Below are 19,426 nucleotides of genomic sequence, written 5' to 3'. Positions count from 1 at the left end.
TATGAAGCCCCTAATTAAGTATATGTAGAATTGTGTAGCATTCTGTTTCTGGTCCATTACACTACCGAAGCCACTATCATTTGCGAATATTCTTTACTCAATTGATCAGGACTACTTCCACAATCAATTCACAGCAAATTTTGGTTGTACCTCGCTTACTAAATTACTGGACGAAACACTACAATGTATTTCTACAATTACTTATTTATTTGTACAAGTTTCATCATGACATACTGCACCTTTAACCTTCATTGAGATTGTGTCATATGACATGTTTAACTATAATTTTTAAACTTTCAAACTTTCTTACAGCCATTGCTCTGCCGGCTATTTATTTGAAAGCGTACAAAATCGCTTGTCGCAAAACTGGCATGTCGCAAAACTTTTGTGTCGCAAAATTTACATGACGATTTACTCCACGAATTACAAGTACAGCTAAATTAGAAATAGACATAGGATTCATTTCAAAAGAAACGTTATGCATTAAATATATATGTATGTTTATATACAATTTTCAAATTATGTAACACTTTTCTTTCAGTATAGATTTAAGAATGGTTTGAAAAATGATAATAATTTACTAATTCGTTTAAGTAGTAATTGTGAACTCCACAAAATATAAAGTAAATAGAAGTTAACCCTTCAAATAAAGTGCTGGAAAAAAAATTGATATCGGATATTATATAAATAGATATAAACTTCGAATTCTTGCTCCATAATTAATTCATTTTACTTCAATTCATGAAAAATCAAAAATGTTGACTAATCCATTTATTCGACATCATCGAAGTTTTGACCTTCAATTAAATCTGGAATATCTTCACCACCGGCGGCAGCAGCTTGAGCTTGTAAGTCAGCTGGAGTCTTACCAGCTTGTAATTGTTCAGCTAATTGTCTTAAGATTTCTAAGTTTTCAGCACCTAATTGTGGTAAGATTTGAGGAATTAAATCAGTAACATTCTTTTCTTGTGGGTAACCAGTGAAGGCAAAAGTGTTATGAGCAGCAGCACCTTGAACACCAACTCTGTTGAAATGTAAGACTTTACCATCTTCTCTGAAGAAGTTAGCTTCTTCAACACCTTCAACTTTAGTAGCTTTTAATTTACCTAAAGCTTCAATTAATTTGGTGTCATCTTGTTCTTTAACAACCTTCTTGGCTTTAACTCTGGAACCACCGACTTTCTTAGCAGTAGCCTTTTGTAATTTGGCTAATTTTTCTGGATCAACTGGCATTTCTTCGTAATATAGTTTAACCTCAAATGAATGAATCTACCACTATTCCGCTTTAAAACTCTTGCCATAAAAACGCAAACGAAAAAAATTGTGAAAAATCGTCGACCTCAATTTGTGGATGCACACGACTTTTTATGAAGTTTTCAGACTAAGTAAGTCACATGCAACACCATGTGACTTCATATCATGTGCCTGATCAATGATCTTAATGTGGCTCACTCTTTCACTCATAATCTCTTATCGGAGTTTTGTACAAATTAGGACGCGCCCGGTCGGCTGGTTGCACAAGTACCGGAAATTGTGGACCGGCTCAAAAGTGAAATAATTGCTAAATCAACGAATGAATAAGGAGACATCCAAATATAGAATATTATATTTACAGTATATAAGCAGTATATGATCTACAACTATCTTATAACATGTATGTTCTTCATAAAGGTGTCAAGCACGTGAATCAGTTTCTCCCCTTCACCAATCACTGGTTAATCTTAGTTGCATCAATTCCGGTTTCCTTATCATGCGGCACCTTATTTGCTTATTCCGTATACGCAACTCAATTGGTTAAGCAATGTCACTTAGATACTTCTCAGTCGGCCAATTTAAATATAAGTGCAACAATCGGTTCAGCCTTTGGAGCAGTCTTTTCAGGTTTAGTTACGGATTATTATGGTACTCAACTTCCAATGCTTATCAGTTCTCTTACGACGGGGTTCGGATATTTATGGTTATATATCCAGTATAATTTAGGTGAAGATAGTAGTTTATGGCAATTATTGGGATCTATGTTCTTAATTGGTATAGGATCTGTTGCAGGATATTTCAGTTCCATTAAGGCGGTTACAGTTAATTTTCCAAATTTTAAAGGTACTGCTCAAAGTATTACGATTGCATCATTTGCTATTTCAAGTTTAATTTTCCTGGCAATAGCTACTCATATATTCAAGGGAGAAGCTGGTCCATTTATTGGGTTTTTGTCAATTGCATGTGGATTAATGATCTTTATTGGATTTGTTTTTATTAGAGTCGATGGTTATATTGACCATACTCCTGTTATCATTGGAGAGATAGAAGAAATTGATGAAACAAGTGATGAGACCTCGACAATCGAATCTTCTGCCACTGAAACCGATCGACTCCTTGGTAACTCCAAAGATCAAGAGATTCGTTTGAAGCAGTCTTCAATAGATGATTTGAAGCATAAAAGCTTGAGAGATACCTTCTTACATCCTGTCTTCTGGTATCACTATGTTATTTTGGCTATAGTACAAGGTTTGGGACAAATGTATATATATTCTGTTGGATTTGTGCTTAAGGCTCTACATTATTATTTCACAAGAGTGGTACCTCCTGATGTTAATTCTTCCATACCTTCATTAATCCATTTACAAGCTTTACATGTCTCCATTATTGCTGTTGCATCCTTTCTTGGTAGATTAACTTCCGGCCCAGCATCTGATTTCTTTGTCCATAAGTTACACAGTCAAAGACATTGGGTATTAATAATAGGTTTAAGTATCATGCTTACTGGTCATCTTTTGAACTCTATATTAATAGATATTGTGGCTCTTGATTTAAGAACTGTTAATATTTACCTTCTGATTGCTTCCGCATTAATTGGATATGCCTATGGATTTAGTTTTGCAAGTTATCCTGCAATTGTATCTGATCTCTTCAATATGAAAAACTACAGTTTTATTTGGGGAGCAATGTATACAGCTACGACTTTTGGTCTTACCCTTATGACAAAGATATTTGGATATGTTTACGATGGAAACACTACTAAATGGGATGATAAAGCTCAAGAATATGTATGTGCTAAGGGTTCTGCGTGTTATAACCTTTCATTCCAAATTACAGCTGGTCTCTGTATTTTGGCAATGGTGCAAATCCTCGGATATATCTACTATAGAGCTTATAAAACTACATAGATTATTATATTATTACATTATAGATTATACATCATTATATTATGGAAGTATTAATTAACAGTGTACTGCCAAATGGGGAAACTGGCCACACGCGAAGTGAACACGTTAAAGCCGAAAAATACGAATATAAAATCCAGTTCAAAAAGTAAAAGTAAAGTAATCGTAAAGTAATCGTAACCATAACAATAATAGACACCAAAGTATTATGGCACAAATACTATTGAATCCTTCAGTCATTGTAGACTATGTTAAGGGACGAGAATTTCAAAAGTTTCTACCTGATTGGATCGTAGCTCTTGTGTTAATAGTGTATTTCTTTATAGTGGCCGAGCATGCAAAACCATTTGAAAGACAATTCAGTCTTAATGACTTAACCATATCACATCCATTCGCTATTCACGAAAGAGTTAGTGGTACACTTTGTCTATTAATAGCATTTTTCATTCCTATTATTGTCATTACTTCGTATACGTTATATAAACAAACAAAATTAACTAATAACAATAGTAATAACAATAGTAATAATAATAATAGTCAAGAAAAGGCATTACATAATCTACAAATAGCATTGTTAGGCCTTGTTATATCATTGTCAGTCAATGGAGTTGTAACAGATATATTAAAAAACTGGATTGCAAGACCAAGACCAGATTTTCTTGCTCGTTGTGGAGCTGCCATTGGTACTCCCTCGGATGTTTTAGTTGATATTTCTGTTTGTACAGCTCCATTAGGTAAGAGAATTTTAACTGATGGAATGAGATCTACACCTTCTGGTCATTCTTCTATCAGTTTTAGTGCATTATTGTATTTATCCCTTTGGCTTACAGGACAATTCAAACTTACACTGAAAACAAATTCTTCTCAACCACTTCATAAATTTATAATTGCGGGATTACCAATCTTATTATCCAGTTATATTGCATTAAGTAGAACTCAGGATTATAGACACCATTTCGTGGATATCATTTTAGGGGGTTGTATTGGAATTTTCTTTGCTATAACATCATACTTAAGATATTTCCCATCGATATATTCTGAAGACTGTGATAGAACTTTAGATGAAATTGAATCTAATTATTCAGAACCATTATTACCTCGTTAATATACTAACGACTATATAGTGACTACTAGAGCTAATATATAGTATCTAATACTTAAAGAAACTGTAATATTACATAATGTGTATAACTAAAAATAAATAATTTAACTTAATAATATAACTTGCATATAGTCATTAAATCACTTTACCATCCTACGTAATATTACAGTATGGTGAAATGAAATATTTGGTGTGTGTATGGCAGTTGTCTCAGGTTAGACATTCTGAAACACCAGAGAACTCCTACAAATGACTGCAAAATTTATTGTGCGACCTCTTTAAAACAGTCCCAATCGGGAAATCGCTTATTATTTTGAAACTTATATCAAACCAGTACTAAAGTTTAGTAGTATATAAATAAATTGTGTAGCCTGCTATGGTCTGTAGTGTATTGTAAGTACTCTCAATAATATTCATAACTATGACTGTCACAGTGACTGCCGGTGCCGATGACACAGATACTAATGTTACTGTCATGTTAACTTTAACTTCAACTTATTTACTTGGTACTAGTAGTTCACAACAACAAACTGTTACTGTAACTCCTGCTAATAATCAACCTCAGACAGTGACTGCTCCTCAAAATTTATATGAACAAACTACAGTAATTACTATTCCCAAGCCCGCAACTTCTACGACTTCAACAGCTCCAACAGTAAGTGCAACACTTGCCGGGCAAGTGATCATTACAGCCCAACCTACACCTACAGCAATATTGGTAGATACAGCAGTTTCTGGTTCGAATATACCAGTTCAATCATCTTCTCATACTTCTCAGTTTTCGTCAACAGCTAGCTCTAGCATATCGTCTACGAGCACTTCGTCTATTGCCATGGTTACAAATAATACAACACCAACAGGTTCAAGTTCATTACGGTTAGGTTTAGCTATTGGTTTACCGGTTTCCATTGTTGGTTTCTTAATCATATTAGTATTATCTTTTATAGTCATTAAGAAGCATAAGTTCAAGAACACCCAAGAGAAAATGTTGACTTACCAATCTCAATTCTATAATTACAATGGTCAAGATGTTGAAAGTGAGAAGACTATGAATGAAAACAATCATGGGGTGGATTTGGAGGCTAATCAACAATCTATTCCAAAGAGAAGATCTTTAGGATATATGCTTAAGGATCGTTTCAGTAGAATTATTCGAGCTGATGATGTTCCATCTTTACAAGAAACTTCAATATTACCCCAACCCCGAAAACAATGGCGTGACTCCATCATTTCCCCTATGATCCTCAAACGATTTAATCTCAGTAGACCATCGCCTGCTGCTGGTAATAAGAAAGAAGTTAGTGCTGACTCAACCCCAATAGAATCAAAGGTATTATCAATTCCATTAAACGAACAGTCTCTGAGACATAAACGGAACTTCTCCCTTCCTCCAATAGTTGTACCTGAGAAATCGTTGGATCCTTTGCTGGGAGGTATAAGCAATAGCATACATTATGACGATAAGAAATACATTGTAATTAAGGCATATTCCAAGAATCTTGATGATGAGTTAACTATCCGAACTGGTGATATGGTAGTGATGCTAACAGAACATTCAGATGGGTGGTGTAAAGTTAAACTAATTAGAAAAGGTGCTGAATACTATGGTTCTATAAATGCTAAAGATGAAGGTATGGTGCCAAGATTATGTTTACAAAAGTTATAAGGAAGTACAGTACAGTAAAGTAGTAAAGGGTCTAAAATAGTTATTGAAATACATATAGAGAATAAAGTAAGTAAATATATAAATGGAAGAATTCATAATACACACAAGAACATCGTAACAAAATCATAACCTAACAACTGAACCAAGCGACTTAGAATCGTCTGGATGGATCAATATTATTAACGTTCTTTCTTTGGTTGGGCGTAGGATAAGGACCACTTCCCCCTCCAATACTAGCAAACGGATGCCTTGATTGTGGTTGTGGTTGGGGTGGTTGTTGATGTTGCTGAGGTGGTGGTGCCTGTTGTTGAGGATAAGCCTGTGCGTATGGGCCCAGGTTCCCATAACCTCTTGGTGGTTGACCAGGAACACCTCCGTTGGTTCTTGGAATTCTTGGTTGCTGCTGTTGCTGTGGGTAGCCTTGAGGAGGATAACCTTGAGGTTGTTGACCATATCCACTAGGAGGATACTGTTGAGATTGTTGGGGACGAGGAGCATATTGCTGCATAGGAGCTTGTGGTTGTTGTTGTGGACGATAGTTTACTTGCTGAGGAGGAGGCGGATTAACCATGGATCTCACTGCTTGTTGTTGTGGAGGTGGAAGGGGTGAAGGTTGTTGAACGTATATTTGAGGAGGCATTTGTACAACCTGTGGTTGAGGTTGTGGTTGCTGTTTGACATAGCCATAGCTCTGAGATTGTGGATATGCTTGTTGTTGAGGAGGAGCCTGTGGAGCTATGGTTAACAGGCCCGAACGTTGCTGCGGTGGTAAGGTTGGCATCTTTATCTGCTGGTGAGCAACTGGAACTGGTGCTGGAGCTGGTACAGGAGCAGGAACAGGAGCAGCCGCATAAGAAGATTGAATTGGTGTAGTTTTTATATCGTCAAAATCTGGAGGAGGTTTCTTACCAGGAGATTTGAATTGAGGTAACTGGTTCTGAGATGAGTTTGGAGATGATATGAATCTTGGTTTATAAGTCGGACCTTGAGGAGGAATAGGAGTAGGACTGGCCTTTTGAGGAGATACAGGATAAGGAGTAATCTTCTCTGGTTCACCTTGAGTAAAAGATCCTTGAGAAGTTGAAGATGAGCCAGTACTTAATCTACCAGCTTCTGAATGAATCGATTTATTTTCCGGGAAAACTTCACTTTGAGGAGTAGTAGAACCTTGTCTAATATGATTTATATTCTCGGATAAGTTATAAGAAGGTTTTGATTTTTGAATAAAATTATAATCATTATTGAAATGGGTTGGAGGAGTTGGAGCTTGAGCTTCATCATCTGAATTATCATTATAAGTAAGTTCACCATAATTTCTAGGTGCATGTTTTGAAATGGTTAATGTTCTATTGAATTGTTCATTGAATTCATTGTATTGAGTCATGGGGGATTGAACTGATGAATAACTACTGTTTCTATTATTATAACTTGGGATATTTAATAAATTACCTCCTCCTCCTCCATTACTACTTAAACCAGAAGAAGAATTGGAAGCATTAGGAATTAATCCGATTTGTCTCTTGGGTTCTTCATCTTCTGATTCATCTTCTGATTCATCACTGAATACTCCTTCATTACCCTTAGGATAAGAATTAAATTCAGAATCATCTAATCTACGAACATCTGCTGGTAAATCATTTTCAGCAATATTCATTTGTCCACTATTCAATATCTGTTGTCTTTGATATTGATCAGAAGGTGCTTGAATAGATGAATACTTTTGATAGATATCATCCAATTGTAAAGATTTATGATTATCCTTATTGAGCTGTTGTTGAGCAGCTAATTGTTGAGGTCTAGCCTTAGGTAATGGCTGAGAAGGATTAATACCGTATTGACCAAATGGTTGTTGTTGAGATTGTGGTGGTATAGGTTGGGGTTTATCCGTATCGATGGATAAATCTTTGATATTTCTTGGTTGATACTCGGACTTTCCAAGCTGTTTCGATGGAGGAGCTGGAGGTAAATGACTATTACTAGTATTATTTGTATTAAGTGATGAACCAAATGGTAAAGAAGTAGAAGAAGCTGAAGGTGAACGAGGTCCTCCAATTAATGGAGAATTAGGTTTACTTAATGATTGAATAGCTCCAGTAACTCCTCTAGGAGTTCCACAACCAAGATAACCACGATCTAATTTTGATTTTAATAAATTCTTAATGTTGGCATTCCAAGTTTTAACATCCCAAGATATAAAATCACTTCTAGAAGTTAATTGTTGTACATCCTCTAATTGTAAATAATGAACATGAGGTAAAGTAGGTAAACCAAATAATAAAGAATCCGGATCAGTTCTATTTGCTTTTAATCTTTGAGGTCTACCATAAAGACCAAATGAATCCATTAAAGGTACTAAGAATCTAATTAAAGTATCAAATCCAGGAACTGCTGAATGAGGTTCAGGCATAATAAATATAGCTGTATTTCTAGAATCATCATTGGATTTTTTAGTAGGTTTTATAGATGGAGATTTAAAATTAATTGAAGCTTCAACTTTCAATAAAGTACTATGATCGATTAATAAAGGAGATTGTGGATAAATAGCAGTAGCAGATGATGCAGTTGAAGCAACAGCCATTAACTGTTTCTTCTTCTTTTGATCTGTTTCAAAGAATAATATTCTACCGGATGTAAAAGATTTCTTCTTTGATACAGAAGGTTCTATGACTGCAAAACATCTTTTCCAAGCCATACCACTTCCATATCTTATACTAACCCAATCTTCATGATCAAACCTCTTTTCAGCTAAAATGGTTCTAATATCTGATAATCGAGATCCTCTAGCTGATAATAATGCCCCAGTATAAGCTTCTTGTAAGGAATTATATTCAAAACTTGATAATCTTAAAGCAGAATACCATTGAGCGAGATCTTCACTGGATTTAAATTGTAAAATATATCTATTTTTTAAGGTAGTTGATACTAAAATAATATTTTCTAAATTTTGTTTTGCTGATGGTAAAGATTTCATAGCATTATATACGGCATCACTAAAATTTATATAGTTTGGTTTGGCTGAAGTTTCCAAGAGAGCTTCTGGATTATTTCTATATTGAGATAAATTAGCTGCATCCCAATACGCTAATTGGTTACCGGTTAAAATCCCATATACTTCTTTCCAAATTCTATCGGCTGGCTTCCCATCACCATTTAAATCATAATAAAGCATAAATACGCCTTCAGTATAACGACGATGGGATTGTGAAGCCATTAAAGTGGCTATAGGAACTAATTCTGGTGATAAGGTATTGGGATCATAATCTCCAAGAGTACTTATTGGTGCAGGACTTGGAGATTGTGATCTCGTATTATCTCTCTTTTTAGGAGACAACGTCTGGGAGCTATTAGAAGAAAATCGTTTCTTTACAGCTTCCATCGTTATATATATATATTATTATATTTATAATATTTTGGTGGTGATATCTGAATTGTTATCGCTGATTTCTGGTTTGAATGACTAGTTTGTCGATGTGTGGGGACCAAACAATCAAAATCTAGTTTAGTATGACGAACAGGATTGAATTAATAAAGTGGGATAAATTGAAATTACGATTTGGATGTCACTATTGCGACGGTGCTTCAGGACTGACTTTGACGGTGACCGTAACTGAGCTGGCTGTAGAATAATGATACTTAATGCCAGTTGTCTGTCGTTCAATGAAAAAAATCAAAGAACTCTTTTGTTTGTTATGTGACTTCGGGTTTTGTGGATTGTTTTTATTTTATTTATTTTTTCTTTGAGTTTTTATTTTTTATGTTGAAAAGTAAATCAAACTGCAATTCGTGTTTTCTTGGATAGACAGCTACAGTTATCTTAACCATTGAATCTACTTTTAATGCGGTGCCAATGGAGGAATGGACCAAAATTGAATTGGGTAGATTAACGATGACTTAGAGATCAAAATCAAGAATATTTATCTACTTTATACTTGGAGTTGTTAAAGGGGGACAATCTCGTTTATATAACATTTAATTATTGTCACAACAACCAAATGTTCATATGACATTAAATCAAAACTTTGTAAAAGGGTATACATGCACAAAGAATATCAATAGGTTATGGCTTTTGTCTAAGCTTAAGATCAACCAACACTATGTTGTTGCCGTTATTGGTAATTGTCTAAGAAAAAATAGTGCAGAAAGCACTGCTTTGTTTTTGACTCTGTTTGGCCATAATAACCCAAATTAAGTAAAGATGCTGCGACGTCCGCATACACGTACGAAGTACGCTAAAAAATTGAAGGCGCTCATTGGAAAAAAATACTCGGAGAAGACAAAAGCAGTTACTGCCCTTTTGTTGTCGAATCTTAACTATGGAGGCTCATTTGGCTTAGGATGTTTAATGGCGTAATAGCATCTTTTTCTTTAACTGGATTGCTGCTTATTCATTTTGTTTCAATTGCTCCGTTTACTTGTGGATTATAGGAATACTATCCTATACTTCCAACATTGGCACACAATACAATACAATGCAACACGCCGCCTCTATATAATCAGGACCAAAGTAATCAGGACCAAAGTATGTAGTATTTTTGTTTAAAAGTGCATCAAATGTTTGCAACCGTTAAAAAGATACGTGTTATTAATTAGAGTTACATTCTTCTACTTCGAACTTTTTGAACTTCTCCGATATCCAACAAATAGAGTTCGGTATTAACTTTCAAAGGGGCTCTATTATACTCTTCAAACTTAATTCTTTACTTTGTTAAACATTCTGTATCAAATCTATTTAAAATTATATAGTATGAATTAAGTATTATTTTGAAGATGTACTTAAGTTTATAATTACTATGACGTAATATTCATATGCTAGAATGATTAAAATATACTATGTCTTTATTCTTACGAAAATAAAAGAAGAACTAACTTTAACCGAAAAGTTTATCAAAATCAGTTAAAACGAACCTGTATCTTACATCACTCTTGTAACAACGAGTAACAACTTCATGAACACCTTCTTCACTGATTGGAACTCTTTCAATCCATGGTTTCAAACCCTTATCAGCATACAACTTCAAAAGTTCCTTGGCTTCTTTGATAGATCCAATTGCTGAACCTCTAACAGTAGCTTGATTACCTAATAAAGAGAATGGGAAAAGAGACAATGATTCAGATAAAGGTGGAGCTGAAACAGTAACAAATTTACCTTCTAATTTTAATACTCTCAAGAAAGGATTAAAATTAGCATCTTTTCCACTAGAGGCACAATTCAAAATCAAATCAAATTCATCTAAATGTTCTTCACTCCAACCTTTTTTAGAAGTAGCAATTAATTCATCGGCACCTAATTTCAAGGCATCGTCCTTCTTTTTATCACTACGTGAAAAGGCATAAACCTTTTTAGCACCTAAAGCATGAGAAATTTGAAGAGCCATTGCACCTAAACCCCCAATACCAATGATACCGACGACTTTATCAGACAAGTCATAATTTAAATTACGAACAATTGGAGAGTAAACCGTTAAACCACCACAAAGTAAAGGAGCAGCAGCTTCATAATCCAAATTTTTAGGAACAGGAACAGCAAAATGTTGATGGACACGAAAGTGAGAAGCATAACCACCTTGAGTAATATAATTGTCATGTCTTGGAGATGGAGCATTATAAGTTCCGGTAATAAACTTATGACAATATTGTTCATTATTACTCTTACAACGATTACAGTCTAAACAACTTTCGGATTGAGCACCAATAGCAACAATATCACCTAATTTATGTTCTGTAACATCAGGACCAACTTCAATAACTTCTCCAACAATTTCATGTCCAACAACTAAATCAGGTCTTCTATAAGGGCCCCAATTACCACTAAGAGTATGACAATCACTACCACAGACACCACAAGCCTTGACTTTAATAGTGATATCATTAGCTAACAATGGTTTAGGATCATATTGTACAAGCTTTGGATGCTCCCAAGTTTCTTGGGATTCTGGAGCAAAACCAGAAAACTTCTTAGGAACGGCAGAGGACATTTTTACTTAGTTTAACCTTTTTTAAGTACGGTTCATAATATGGTCATAAAAATTTATTACTAATACAGATCTACATCTATTTATACAATTTCAGTACATTAATACCCAGCAAATCAAAATTATGCAGTGGAATGATAAGATGGTGTTGTTTATGTGAAATTTGGCAATTTTGGCGTTCCTGCACCCGAAGGTAAGCCCCCAATTTGGCTTTCAGCCGAGCAAAAATGTTCCTTTGTATGGTAATCTCCTTAGAAAAACGGACTAGTATATATTTACCAGCAATAGTACCACAATGAACATATAGGAGGTATCTTTGATCCACCAATAGCGTGCGAGACAACACAATAGCATGCGCCTCGTGTAAGCTATTGCTTTATCGGCGTTTTACAGCCCGGAAGTATTATTGTAAGTACTGGTACTGGTGTTGGTGTTGGTGCAGTGGGTGTATATAGCCGTAGCCGTAGTAAAAGCCATTTCGGATATAACAATCCTATATTCCTTAGTTATCTATCCGCTTTCCGATGCTGCTGTTCCATATATTTCGATATCAGATACATTCGCCAGATTCATGGGCCGATTGGACTACTGTACTAGGTTAATATTTAGTGTATGTCCGAAGGGTATTTTGCAATCGTTTAATAGTGTGCGAAAAACTGTTACAGCCGAGCCTTGCTTGGCTTAACTATGCCAAACTCCTACAAAGTACGGTCTTGTTCATATTACACAATTATACACGCGGAAGAGGTTTCGAAGTAATATTTCGGTTATTAGGTAGTGTTACTCATATTATGTTAGTGATTATTGCTGATTCTATTACTAATTTTGTATAATATTATGTAGCATATACAACTACTCTTGATCCTCCTGTAATTTCAATTTTTTAAGCAAATCTAATGCATCAAGTAATTCCTTCTCGGCTGTTTCAATGTCCTCATAATTCAATGCTGAGATAGCAAACTTAGAAAGTTTCTGGATCTTAGCTATCTATCCAATTCAGCCTCAAGTTCTTTATCATCTGGTTCATCTTTATAAGTAACTTCCCCTTTGATCAATTTTGACAATTGAAATTTCAATACTTTAATCTTATCTTTGTTTTGTAATTCAAATAATTGAGCGTTGGCTGCCTTACCACCAGTCAATTTTTCCCAATCGATAACACTATCTGCATTTTTATCACCAGTAAAGACTGATAATAAAGATAAAAACACTAATGTTGCTCTAAATTTCCCTACTAAAGCCGGTCTATTTGTAGATCTACTAATTTGTGATAAATCTTCAAGACATGAGTTAAACAATTTATAGGCAAATGATAGGACTAAACTTATGGAAATTGATTTATCATTCAAAGCTTTTTGAACACTTTCATCCTCATTATTCTGTTTAATAGCTTCAGTGTCATCTAATAACTTGATAGTAAAAATTTCAATATCTTTGGAAGTAGTATGTAATTTATTAGATTAGATATATTCTAAAACATATATCTTACAATAATAACTAACAACAGGATTAACTGCATTTAATTCCAATGATCTGGCATAGTTTATTTATATTTTCTTATATTATATTCTATTTTTGTGGTTGGGACCTGAAATGGTTAATTGTCAATGACTACAATATTATAATGTACAGTACAACAGCATACTACAACAAAAATAGTCTTAAATAGTTTGAATAGTATTTTTATGGTACGAACAAATTCGACCTCGGAAGTATGCAGAAATAAAATGAACGGCTTGAAAATTATTTGCCCGGTTGGTCTGAAGAAAAAAGTCGGAAGTATGAAAAAAAAGTAAAAAACACTGTATATATATATTCAATTATTTGCAATATTTCTAGCATGCCTTATATCCATTAATGCAATTTCCAACGCCTGACGATCAGATTCTTTGCTTTTCACACTCAGTTGGAAGTTAGTAAAGGTCGATTTACCAAAATCTATTAAAAATACCCTCTGTCTTGTACTATCATATATAATATTATATTGGTGAATATCACCATGAATTAAGCCTAGGGAATGGATTGTTGATAAAGCAACCCTTGCCAACATGCATAACGTCTCAAAATTGCAGTTTAATTTGTCATCTTTAATATATTCCTCTATTAAATAAAAGCCGCTAAATGATTTTCCCGTATAAAACCCAAACTCATATAAATAAGGCAAATAATTAACAATTTGTGCTTGTCTCACTAATAGCCTTCCAGATGTACCACCAAAACTGTCTGGTGGATCTTCACCTAATCCTCTCGGTTCACCTCTGATCCTTAGATAGGCTTTGATTTCTGAAAAAAACATTTCAAGTATATAATTGAACACTTGGTGAAATAATACATCCGATAAGCCTGAAACATTATTTAGTATTGGTGCCGAAAGAGGGTCGTAAACTTTTAAGACAAGTTGTCTCTTTGTACTGACAACGTTGCATAGAAAAACTTTAGAAAAGTGTTTCTCAAGTGGGTCTTCTTTCCTTAAATTGTCTCCAATTTTAAATTCATTCTCATTTCTTGTGTTCCAACCTCTAATTAGATTCTTGATTTCAAAAATATCACGAGGAATCTGAATATCTGGATATTTAGTATGCACGAAAGAATTGTTTACTAAACTATAATCTGAGAACCTATTCGACCATTGATTATGAATAAATTCCGACCTATTTAACAACATTTGGCGTTCTTGAGTTTCAGTTAACTCAAAATATTTAAATAATTCTTTCACTTTGTTAGTACGGTCACTATCGATGTCAGTAAAATAATCCAATAAATAACTAATTAAGATTGTTACTAAATTATTGCCATTAGTACTATGCTCTAAACACAGCACTTCACAGTCAATGATTCTTATAATTGTACCATCACTTTGATTCACCATTTGACTTATAACCGCTGGCAGTTTAATTCTAATAATGATTATTGAAGACCTGTCAAGAATGAATCCTAGTTCAGAATTATAACTTAAGATCTGATATATACTTTGATTGAAAAGCTCTCTAAATGAATTTGGTCCCAAAAATGGTGTATCCGGATTCTTAATTGTGTCTACTGCTCTTCTCAACCCACTATACTTCATTTCAATTGGTACGGTAAACTTTTCATTATTTTTCACCACTTCTATTCCTAAATCAGGACGTACTATACCGCTAGTATTATCTTGTTGAATTACACGAGATGGACCAAATTTCGTTGATAAAATTTTCAAGATACTATGCATAAATAAAGATTGGAACAACCATTCCAATTGAGCTTCATTCTGGGGTCTTGTAATCGTATCAATTGACAAGAAGCGAGTTTGCTTTACAAGATTAATATTTAATGAGACTTTACCTAATTTTAGTTCCAAATCACCGTCTGGAAATTGAAAAGTGGATGGAAAAACTTGGCAATACTTTTCAAAATATTTCCGAGATCCGCTATAATTGATCCTGGTGTTTGATAATTGAGCATCTTCATGAATAAAAGAAGGTAATGAAGTGAAAAACAACTTTGAAATATAAAACCAAGATTGAAAATATTCAATTAGAGGAACATTTTGAGCACCATCTGAAACTATTGTATCCCTTATTATTCCTATTTGACTGAGAGCTTCCTCTGATAGAGACTGAAAATCAATGAAATATTGTGCCGAAGAAAGATAGGCTGAACTTAATCTTCTGATGGGACAATCTGACCATCCACAAAATGCAATGAAATTCGACATCATAAACCCAAGCTTCTGCTTCTCCAATTCAAAACCTTGTCTCTTTTCATCTTTGATTTGTTCTAGTAAGGCTGGAGCTTTAGCATCGTTCAAATCATCAATATTTTGAGAATTAAATATATTGAAATCATTTTGATCGTATTTGCTTATTAAGAAATTAACTGATTTAGTCAACTGTACCCTATCTATTAGCCCGGACATCTTGATTGTAGGAGCTCAAACTTGTGATAAGTAACCTGCAGTTAAGTATCAACTTTGTGTTGTTATTAACTTATCTACTATATACATCCATGCCTCAATCTTTCTTTTCTCTACTACTTATTATAGTTGAAAAATCTTCACCCAAGCATTTATATACACTCTGTATACTTAAAAGAAGGTAAGCCCAATTTGGCTTTCAGCCGAGCAAAAATGTTCCTTTGTATGGTAATCTCCTTAGAAAAACGGACTAGTATATATTTACCAGCAATAGTACCACAATGAACATATAGGAGGTATCTTTGATCCACCAATAGCGTGCGAGACAACACAATAGCATGCGCCTCGTGTAAGCTATTGCTTTATCGGCGTTTTACAGCCCGGAAGTATTATTGTAAGTACTGGTACTGGTGTTGGTGTTGGTGCAGTGGGTGTATATAGCCGTAGCCGTAGTAAAAGCCATTTCGGATTCCTTAGTTATCTATCCGCTTTCCGATGCTGCTGTTCCATATATTTCGATATCAGATACACTCTCCAGATTCATGGGCCGATTGGACTACTGTACTAGGTTAATATTTAGTGTATGTCCGAAGGGTATTTTGCAATCGTTTAATAGTGTGCGAAAAACTGTTACAGCCGAGCCTTGCTTGGCTTAACTATGCCAAACTCCTAAGTACGGTCTTGTTCATATTACACAATTATACACGCGGAAGAGGTTTCGAAGTAATATTTCGGTTATTAGGTAGTGTTACTCATATTATGTTAGTGATTATTGCTGATTCTATTACTAATTTTGTATAATATTATGTAGCATATACAACTACTCTTGATCCTCCTGTAATTTCAATTTTTTAAGCAAATCTAATGCATCAAGTAATTCCTTCTCGGCTGTTTCAATGTCCTCATAATTCAATGCAGAGATAGCAAACTTAGAATGTTTCTGGATCTTAGCTATCAGTTCTGTTTTATTCAAGATAGCATTGACATTGGCCTTCGTTATATGATGTGATGCATGACTATGACTTGCAATTGAACTTGATCTATTAGCAACTGGGGGTGGAGCCGATACAGCAGGTGCAGCCGAAGTAACAGATGCTTTTCTTGATCCGAGTGAACCACGTCTATCAGGATCAGGTGGGAATACTTGGATTGAGGAACTTTTATTAATATGTGTTAAATCATCATCTGGTAAATATTTGGGAGCTCCAGGTAGTTTAAAGTTACCTCCATCTATATCATCATTATTGTCACTATCTTGAGGTGGGTAATGTGGAGCTCCAGGTAATGTGACATTACCTTCATCATCATCATCCTCGTCTTTTCCATCGACATCAGGCTTATCATCAATAAAAGTAGGAACTGTTGGCTCATCATCAGGAAGAAACTTGGGAGCTCCTGGTAGAGCTAAATCAGTTTGATCATCATTATCTAATCCTGGTATTAAGTTTGGTGCACCAGGCAATGCCAATTCATCAGCAGGATCTGTTTTAATTTCTTTGTCATTATCATCATATTCTTCATCTTGTTCAATGCTTTGCCCACCAGTAAGCTCTTGCAATTCTCTATCCAATTCAGCCTCAAGTTCTTTATCATCTGGTTCATCTTTATAAGTAACTTCCCCTTTGATCAATTTTGACAATTGAAATTTCAATACTTTAATCTTATCTTTGTTTTGTAATTCAAATAATTGAGCGTTGGCTGCCTTACCACCAGTCAATTTTTCCCAATCGATAACACTATCTGCATTTTTATCACCAGTAAAGACTGATAATAAAGATAAAAACACTAATGTTGCTCTAAATTTCCCTACTAAAGCCGGTCTATTTGTAGATCTACTAATTTGTGATAAATCTTCAAGACATGAGTTAAACAATTTATAGGCAAATGATAGGACTAAACTTATGGAAATTGATTTATCATTCAAAGCTTTTTGAACACTTTCATCCTCATTATTCTGTTTAATAGCTTCAGTGTCATCTAATAACTTGATAGTAAAAATTTCAATATCTTTGGAAGTAGTATGTAATTTATTAGATAAGATATATTCTAAAACATATATCTTACAATAATAACTAACAACAGGATTAACTGCATTTAATTCCAATGATCTAGCAATATAAGGAGTTACATTTTTATCTGATTTCAATCCTTCAGGAATTGAGTCCAACGTGATTTTGTCGGTCATGTTCGCTTATCACTAATATATTAAGCGATTTATATACTCAATTGATATCTATATATGTCAATTACGGCAATTTTGTATGGTTTCCCCTATATAAATATGTGCATCATCCATATTACACCTTAAAGTTCTGTGGTGCACATTATATATGAAACCTGTAAAAAGATGGCATATCATATTCTAACCTGTAAAATTTGTTCTCATCTTTATGGAAAGGAAGAGCTTCCTTCGATGATATTATCGCTTCAAACCGTCTCTTAGTTTGACCCCTGATATGGTAACTTATATAAATATCACAGAATTATTAAGGAGTGACTTGTGGTATAAATACCCTTATCGTAATCTGTTGATTATCAGTGAACAAATTCTTTGCTGCCATCATGAATTGGAAATAAATTTAACTGCAATTCAAATTAACCAAGCAATAAATAGCGTTCATGGCGATTGCTACCTTGAATTTTATAACATAACTAATCAAAATGCTGGTCAAATAGATATAGTTATTACTTATTAATTTGTTTCAAATTATTTGGTAGCAAACAGCTATCAATACACTATTAATGCTGATAATTACCTGACTTATTTGCTTAATGCCCGAACAGATATTACCAATCGAAGACGTTGAAGTTGACCACCAAGTCAATTTTGATCTCGACCCGTAAAAGTTGTAGTAGATGTACTTGATAACTTATATGAATTGGAATCAAGGTTAATAAAATTGACTTGACTCACCGAAGCATATATGTGATATTCAACACTTCAGTGACCTCATTGACAATGTGCAAAATCTATATATGATATCCGCGGGAAGTTTAACTACAGTGTTTGTATCTTAATTATATGCAATTCATTCAATTTGCTTACTTAAATAGTCTATTTACAATGAGATTTTCCAGTCTATTCCTACTAGCACTACTTTGCATCCAATTCTGGCATTCTTAAAATTTCTCTCTCGTTATTTTCCGCATCCTTTTGTAATAACTGTAATATCTTTGAATTCTTCCATTTATCTGGTAATGGAGTGACTGTATAATTTTTAGTTGCCCAATAGTAAATATCCCAATCAGGTTCATCTAATAATTTGTCATACTCATCTAATTCTTCTTCATTAAAAGTATTCAAATGTTTTTTAGCAAATCTTGATAATAACAAGTCACTTTCAAGAATCCCTCTCTTTCTAGATTGATATACTAATCTTGCTCTTTTTATATCTATAGTTTCTCCTTCTCTTTGAATAGGTTGAATTCTCATTTTGATACTATTAGTATCAATAGGTGGATTTTGGGGTTTACCATAATTAGCAAATACTCTCACTGAACTACTCAAGTTTCTACTCGATAATCTAGTATTAGTTCTTAACATATTATCTATTACTTACTCTTACTATATAAACTTGTTCTAGATCTTTCTACTACTACTACTATTTCTTCTCCGCCTATAAACTTCTGCACAAC

The 19,426-nt window shown here is 34.1% G+C and overlaps 9 protein-coding genes across 9 annotated transcripts; 3 read left to right on the top strand and 6 right to left on the bottom strand. All coding sequences in view use genetic code 12, as the record gives it.

The window, feature by feature from the left end:
- Positions 1–372: 372 nt before the first annotated feature.
- On the bottom strand, positions 373–1,274 carry EGD1 (Egd1p). The gene has a single exon (XM_064882702.1). The coding sequence runs from the start codon at positions 1,231–1,233 to the stop codon at positions 772–774; it is 462 nt and encodes a 153-aa protein (XP_064736102.1). The 5' UTR covers positions 1,234–1,274; the 3' UTR covers positions 373–771.
- Positions 1,275–1,614: 340 nt separating this feature from the next.
- On the top strand, positions 1,615–3,196 carry RJT21DRAFT_123385 (permease). The gene has a single exon (XM_064882701.1). The coding sequence runs from the start codon at positions 1,653–1,655 to the stop codon at positions 3,159–3,161; it is 1,509 nt and encodes a 502-aa protein (XP_064736101.1). The 5' UTR covers positions 1,615–1,652; the 3' UTR covers positions 3,162–3,196.
- Positions 3,197–3,329: 133 nt separating this feature from the next.
- On the top strand, positions 3,330–4,382 carry DPP2 (phosphatidate phosphatase). Its single transcript, XM_064882700.1, has one exon. It carries the CDS (start codon positions 3,367–3,369, stop codon positions 4,261–4,263), a length of 897 nt encoding a protein of 298 aa, XP_064736100.1. The 5' UTR covers positions 3,330–3,366; the 3' UTR covers positions 4,264–4,382.
- Positions 4,383–4,681: 299 nt separating this feature from the next.
- FUS1 (Fus1p) lies at positions 4,682–5,951 on the top strand (the record flags this gene model as incomplete). Its single annotated transcript, XM_064882933.1, has 1 exon — positions 4,682–5,951. One exon carries the CDS (start codon positions 4,682–4,684, stop codon positions 5,924–5,926), a length of 1,245 nt encoding a protein of 414 aa, XP_064736099.1. The 3' UTR covers positions 5,927–5,951.
- RJT21DRAFT_123382 (uncharacterized protein) lies at positions 5,952–9,569 on the bottom strand. Its single transcript, XM_064882699.1, has one exon. The coding sequence runs from the start codon at positions 9,300–9,302 to the stop codon at positions 6,078–6,080; it is 3,225 nt and encodes a 1,074-aa protein (XP_064736098.1). The 5' UTR covers positions 9,303–9,569; the 3' UTR covers positions 5,952–6,077.
- Positions 9,570–10,794: 1,225 nt separating this feature from the next.
- RJT21DRAFT_131897 (NAD(P)-dependent alcohol dehydrogenase) lies at positions 10,795–11,901 on the bottom strand (the record flags this gene model as incomplete). Its single annotated transcript, XM_064883088.1, has 1 exon — positions 10,795–11,901. One exon carries the CDS (start codon positions 11,899–11,901, stop codon positions 10,795–10,797), a length of 1,107 nt encoding a protein of 368 aa, XP_064736097.1.
- A 1,813-nt stretch (positions 11,902–13,714) lies between these two features.
- Positions 13,715–15,793, bottom strand: RJT21DRAFT_116478 (uncharacterized protein; the record flags this gene model as incomplete). Its single annotated transcript, XM_064880431.1, has 1 exon — positions 13,715–15,793. The coding sequence occupies one exon, from the start codon at positions 15,791–15,793 to the stop codon at positions 13,715–13,717; it is 2,079 nt and encodes a 692-aa protein (XP_064736096.1).
- A 747-nt stretch (positions 15,794–16,540) lies between these two features.
- RJT21DRAFT_123375 (uncharacterized protein) lies at positions 16,541–18,055 on the bottom strand. Its single transcript, XM_064882698.1, has one exon. The coding sequence runs from the start codon at positions 17,973–17,975 to the stop codon at positions 16,611–16,613; it is 1,365 nt and encodes a 454-aa protein (XP_064736095.1). The 5' UTR covers positions 17,976–18,055; the 3' UTR covers positions 16,541–16,610.
- Positions 18,056–18,811: 756 nt separating this feature from the next.
- On the bottom strand, positions 18,812–19,408 carry RJT21DRAFT_123373 (succinate dehydrogenase assembly factor). Its single transcript, XM_064882697.1, has one exon. The coding sequence runs from the start codon at positions 19,332–19,334 to the stop codon at positions 18,885–18,887; it is 450 nt and encodes a 149-aa protein (XP_064736094.1). The 5' UTR covers positions 19,335–19,408; the 3' UTR covers positions 18,812–18,884.
- Between the last annotated feature and the right edge of the window lie 18 nt (positions 19,409–19,426).

The sequence above is a fragment of the Scheffersomyces amazonensis genome, assembly GCF_036850825.1.
Source record: "Scheffersomyces amazonensis strain UFMG-HMD-26.3 chromosome Unknown RJT21scaffold_8, whole genome shotgun sequence".
Taxonomy (NCBI): Eukaryota; Fungi; Ascomycota; class Pichiomycetes; order Serinales; family Debaryomycetaceae; genus Scheffersomyces; species Scheffersomyces amazonensis.
Note: the sequence above shows the minus strand (reverse complement) of the source record. Positions and strands in the feature narration are given on the sequence as shown.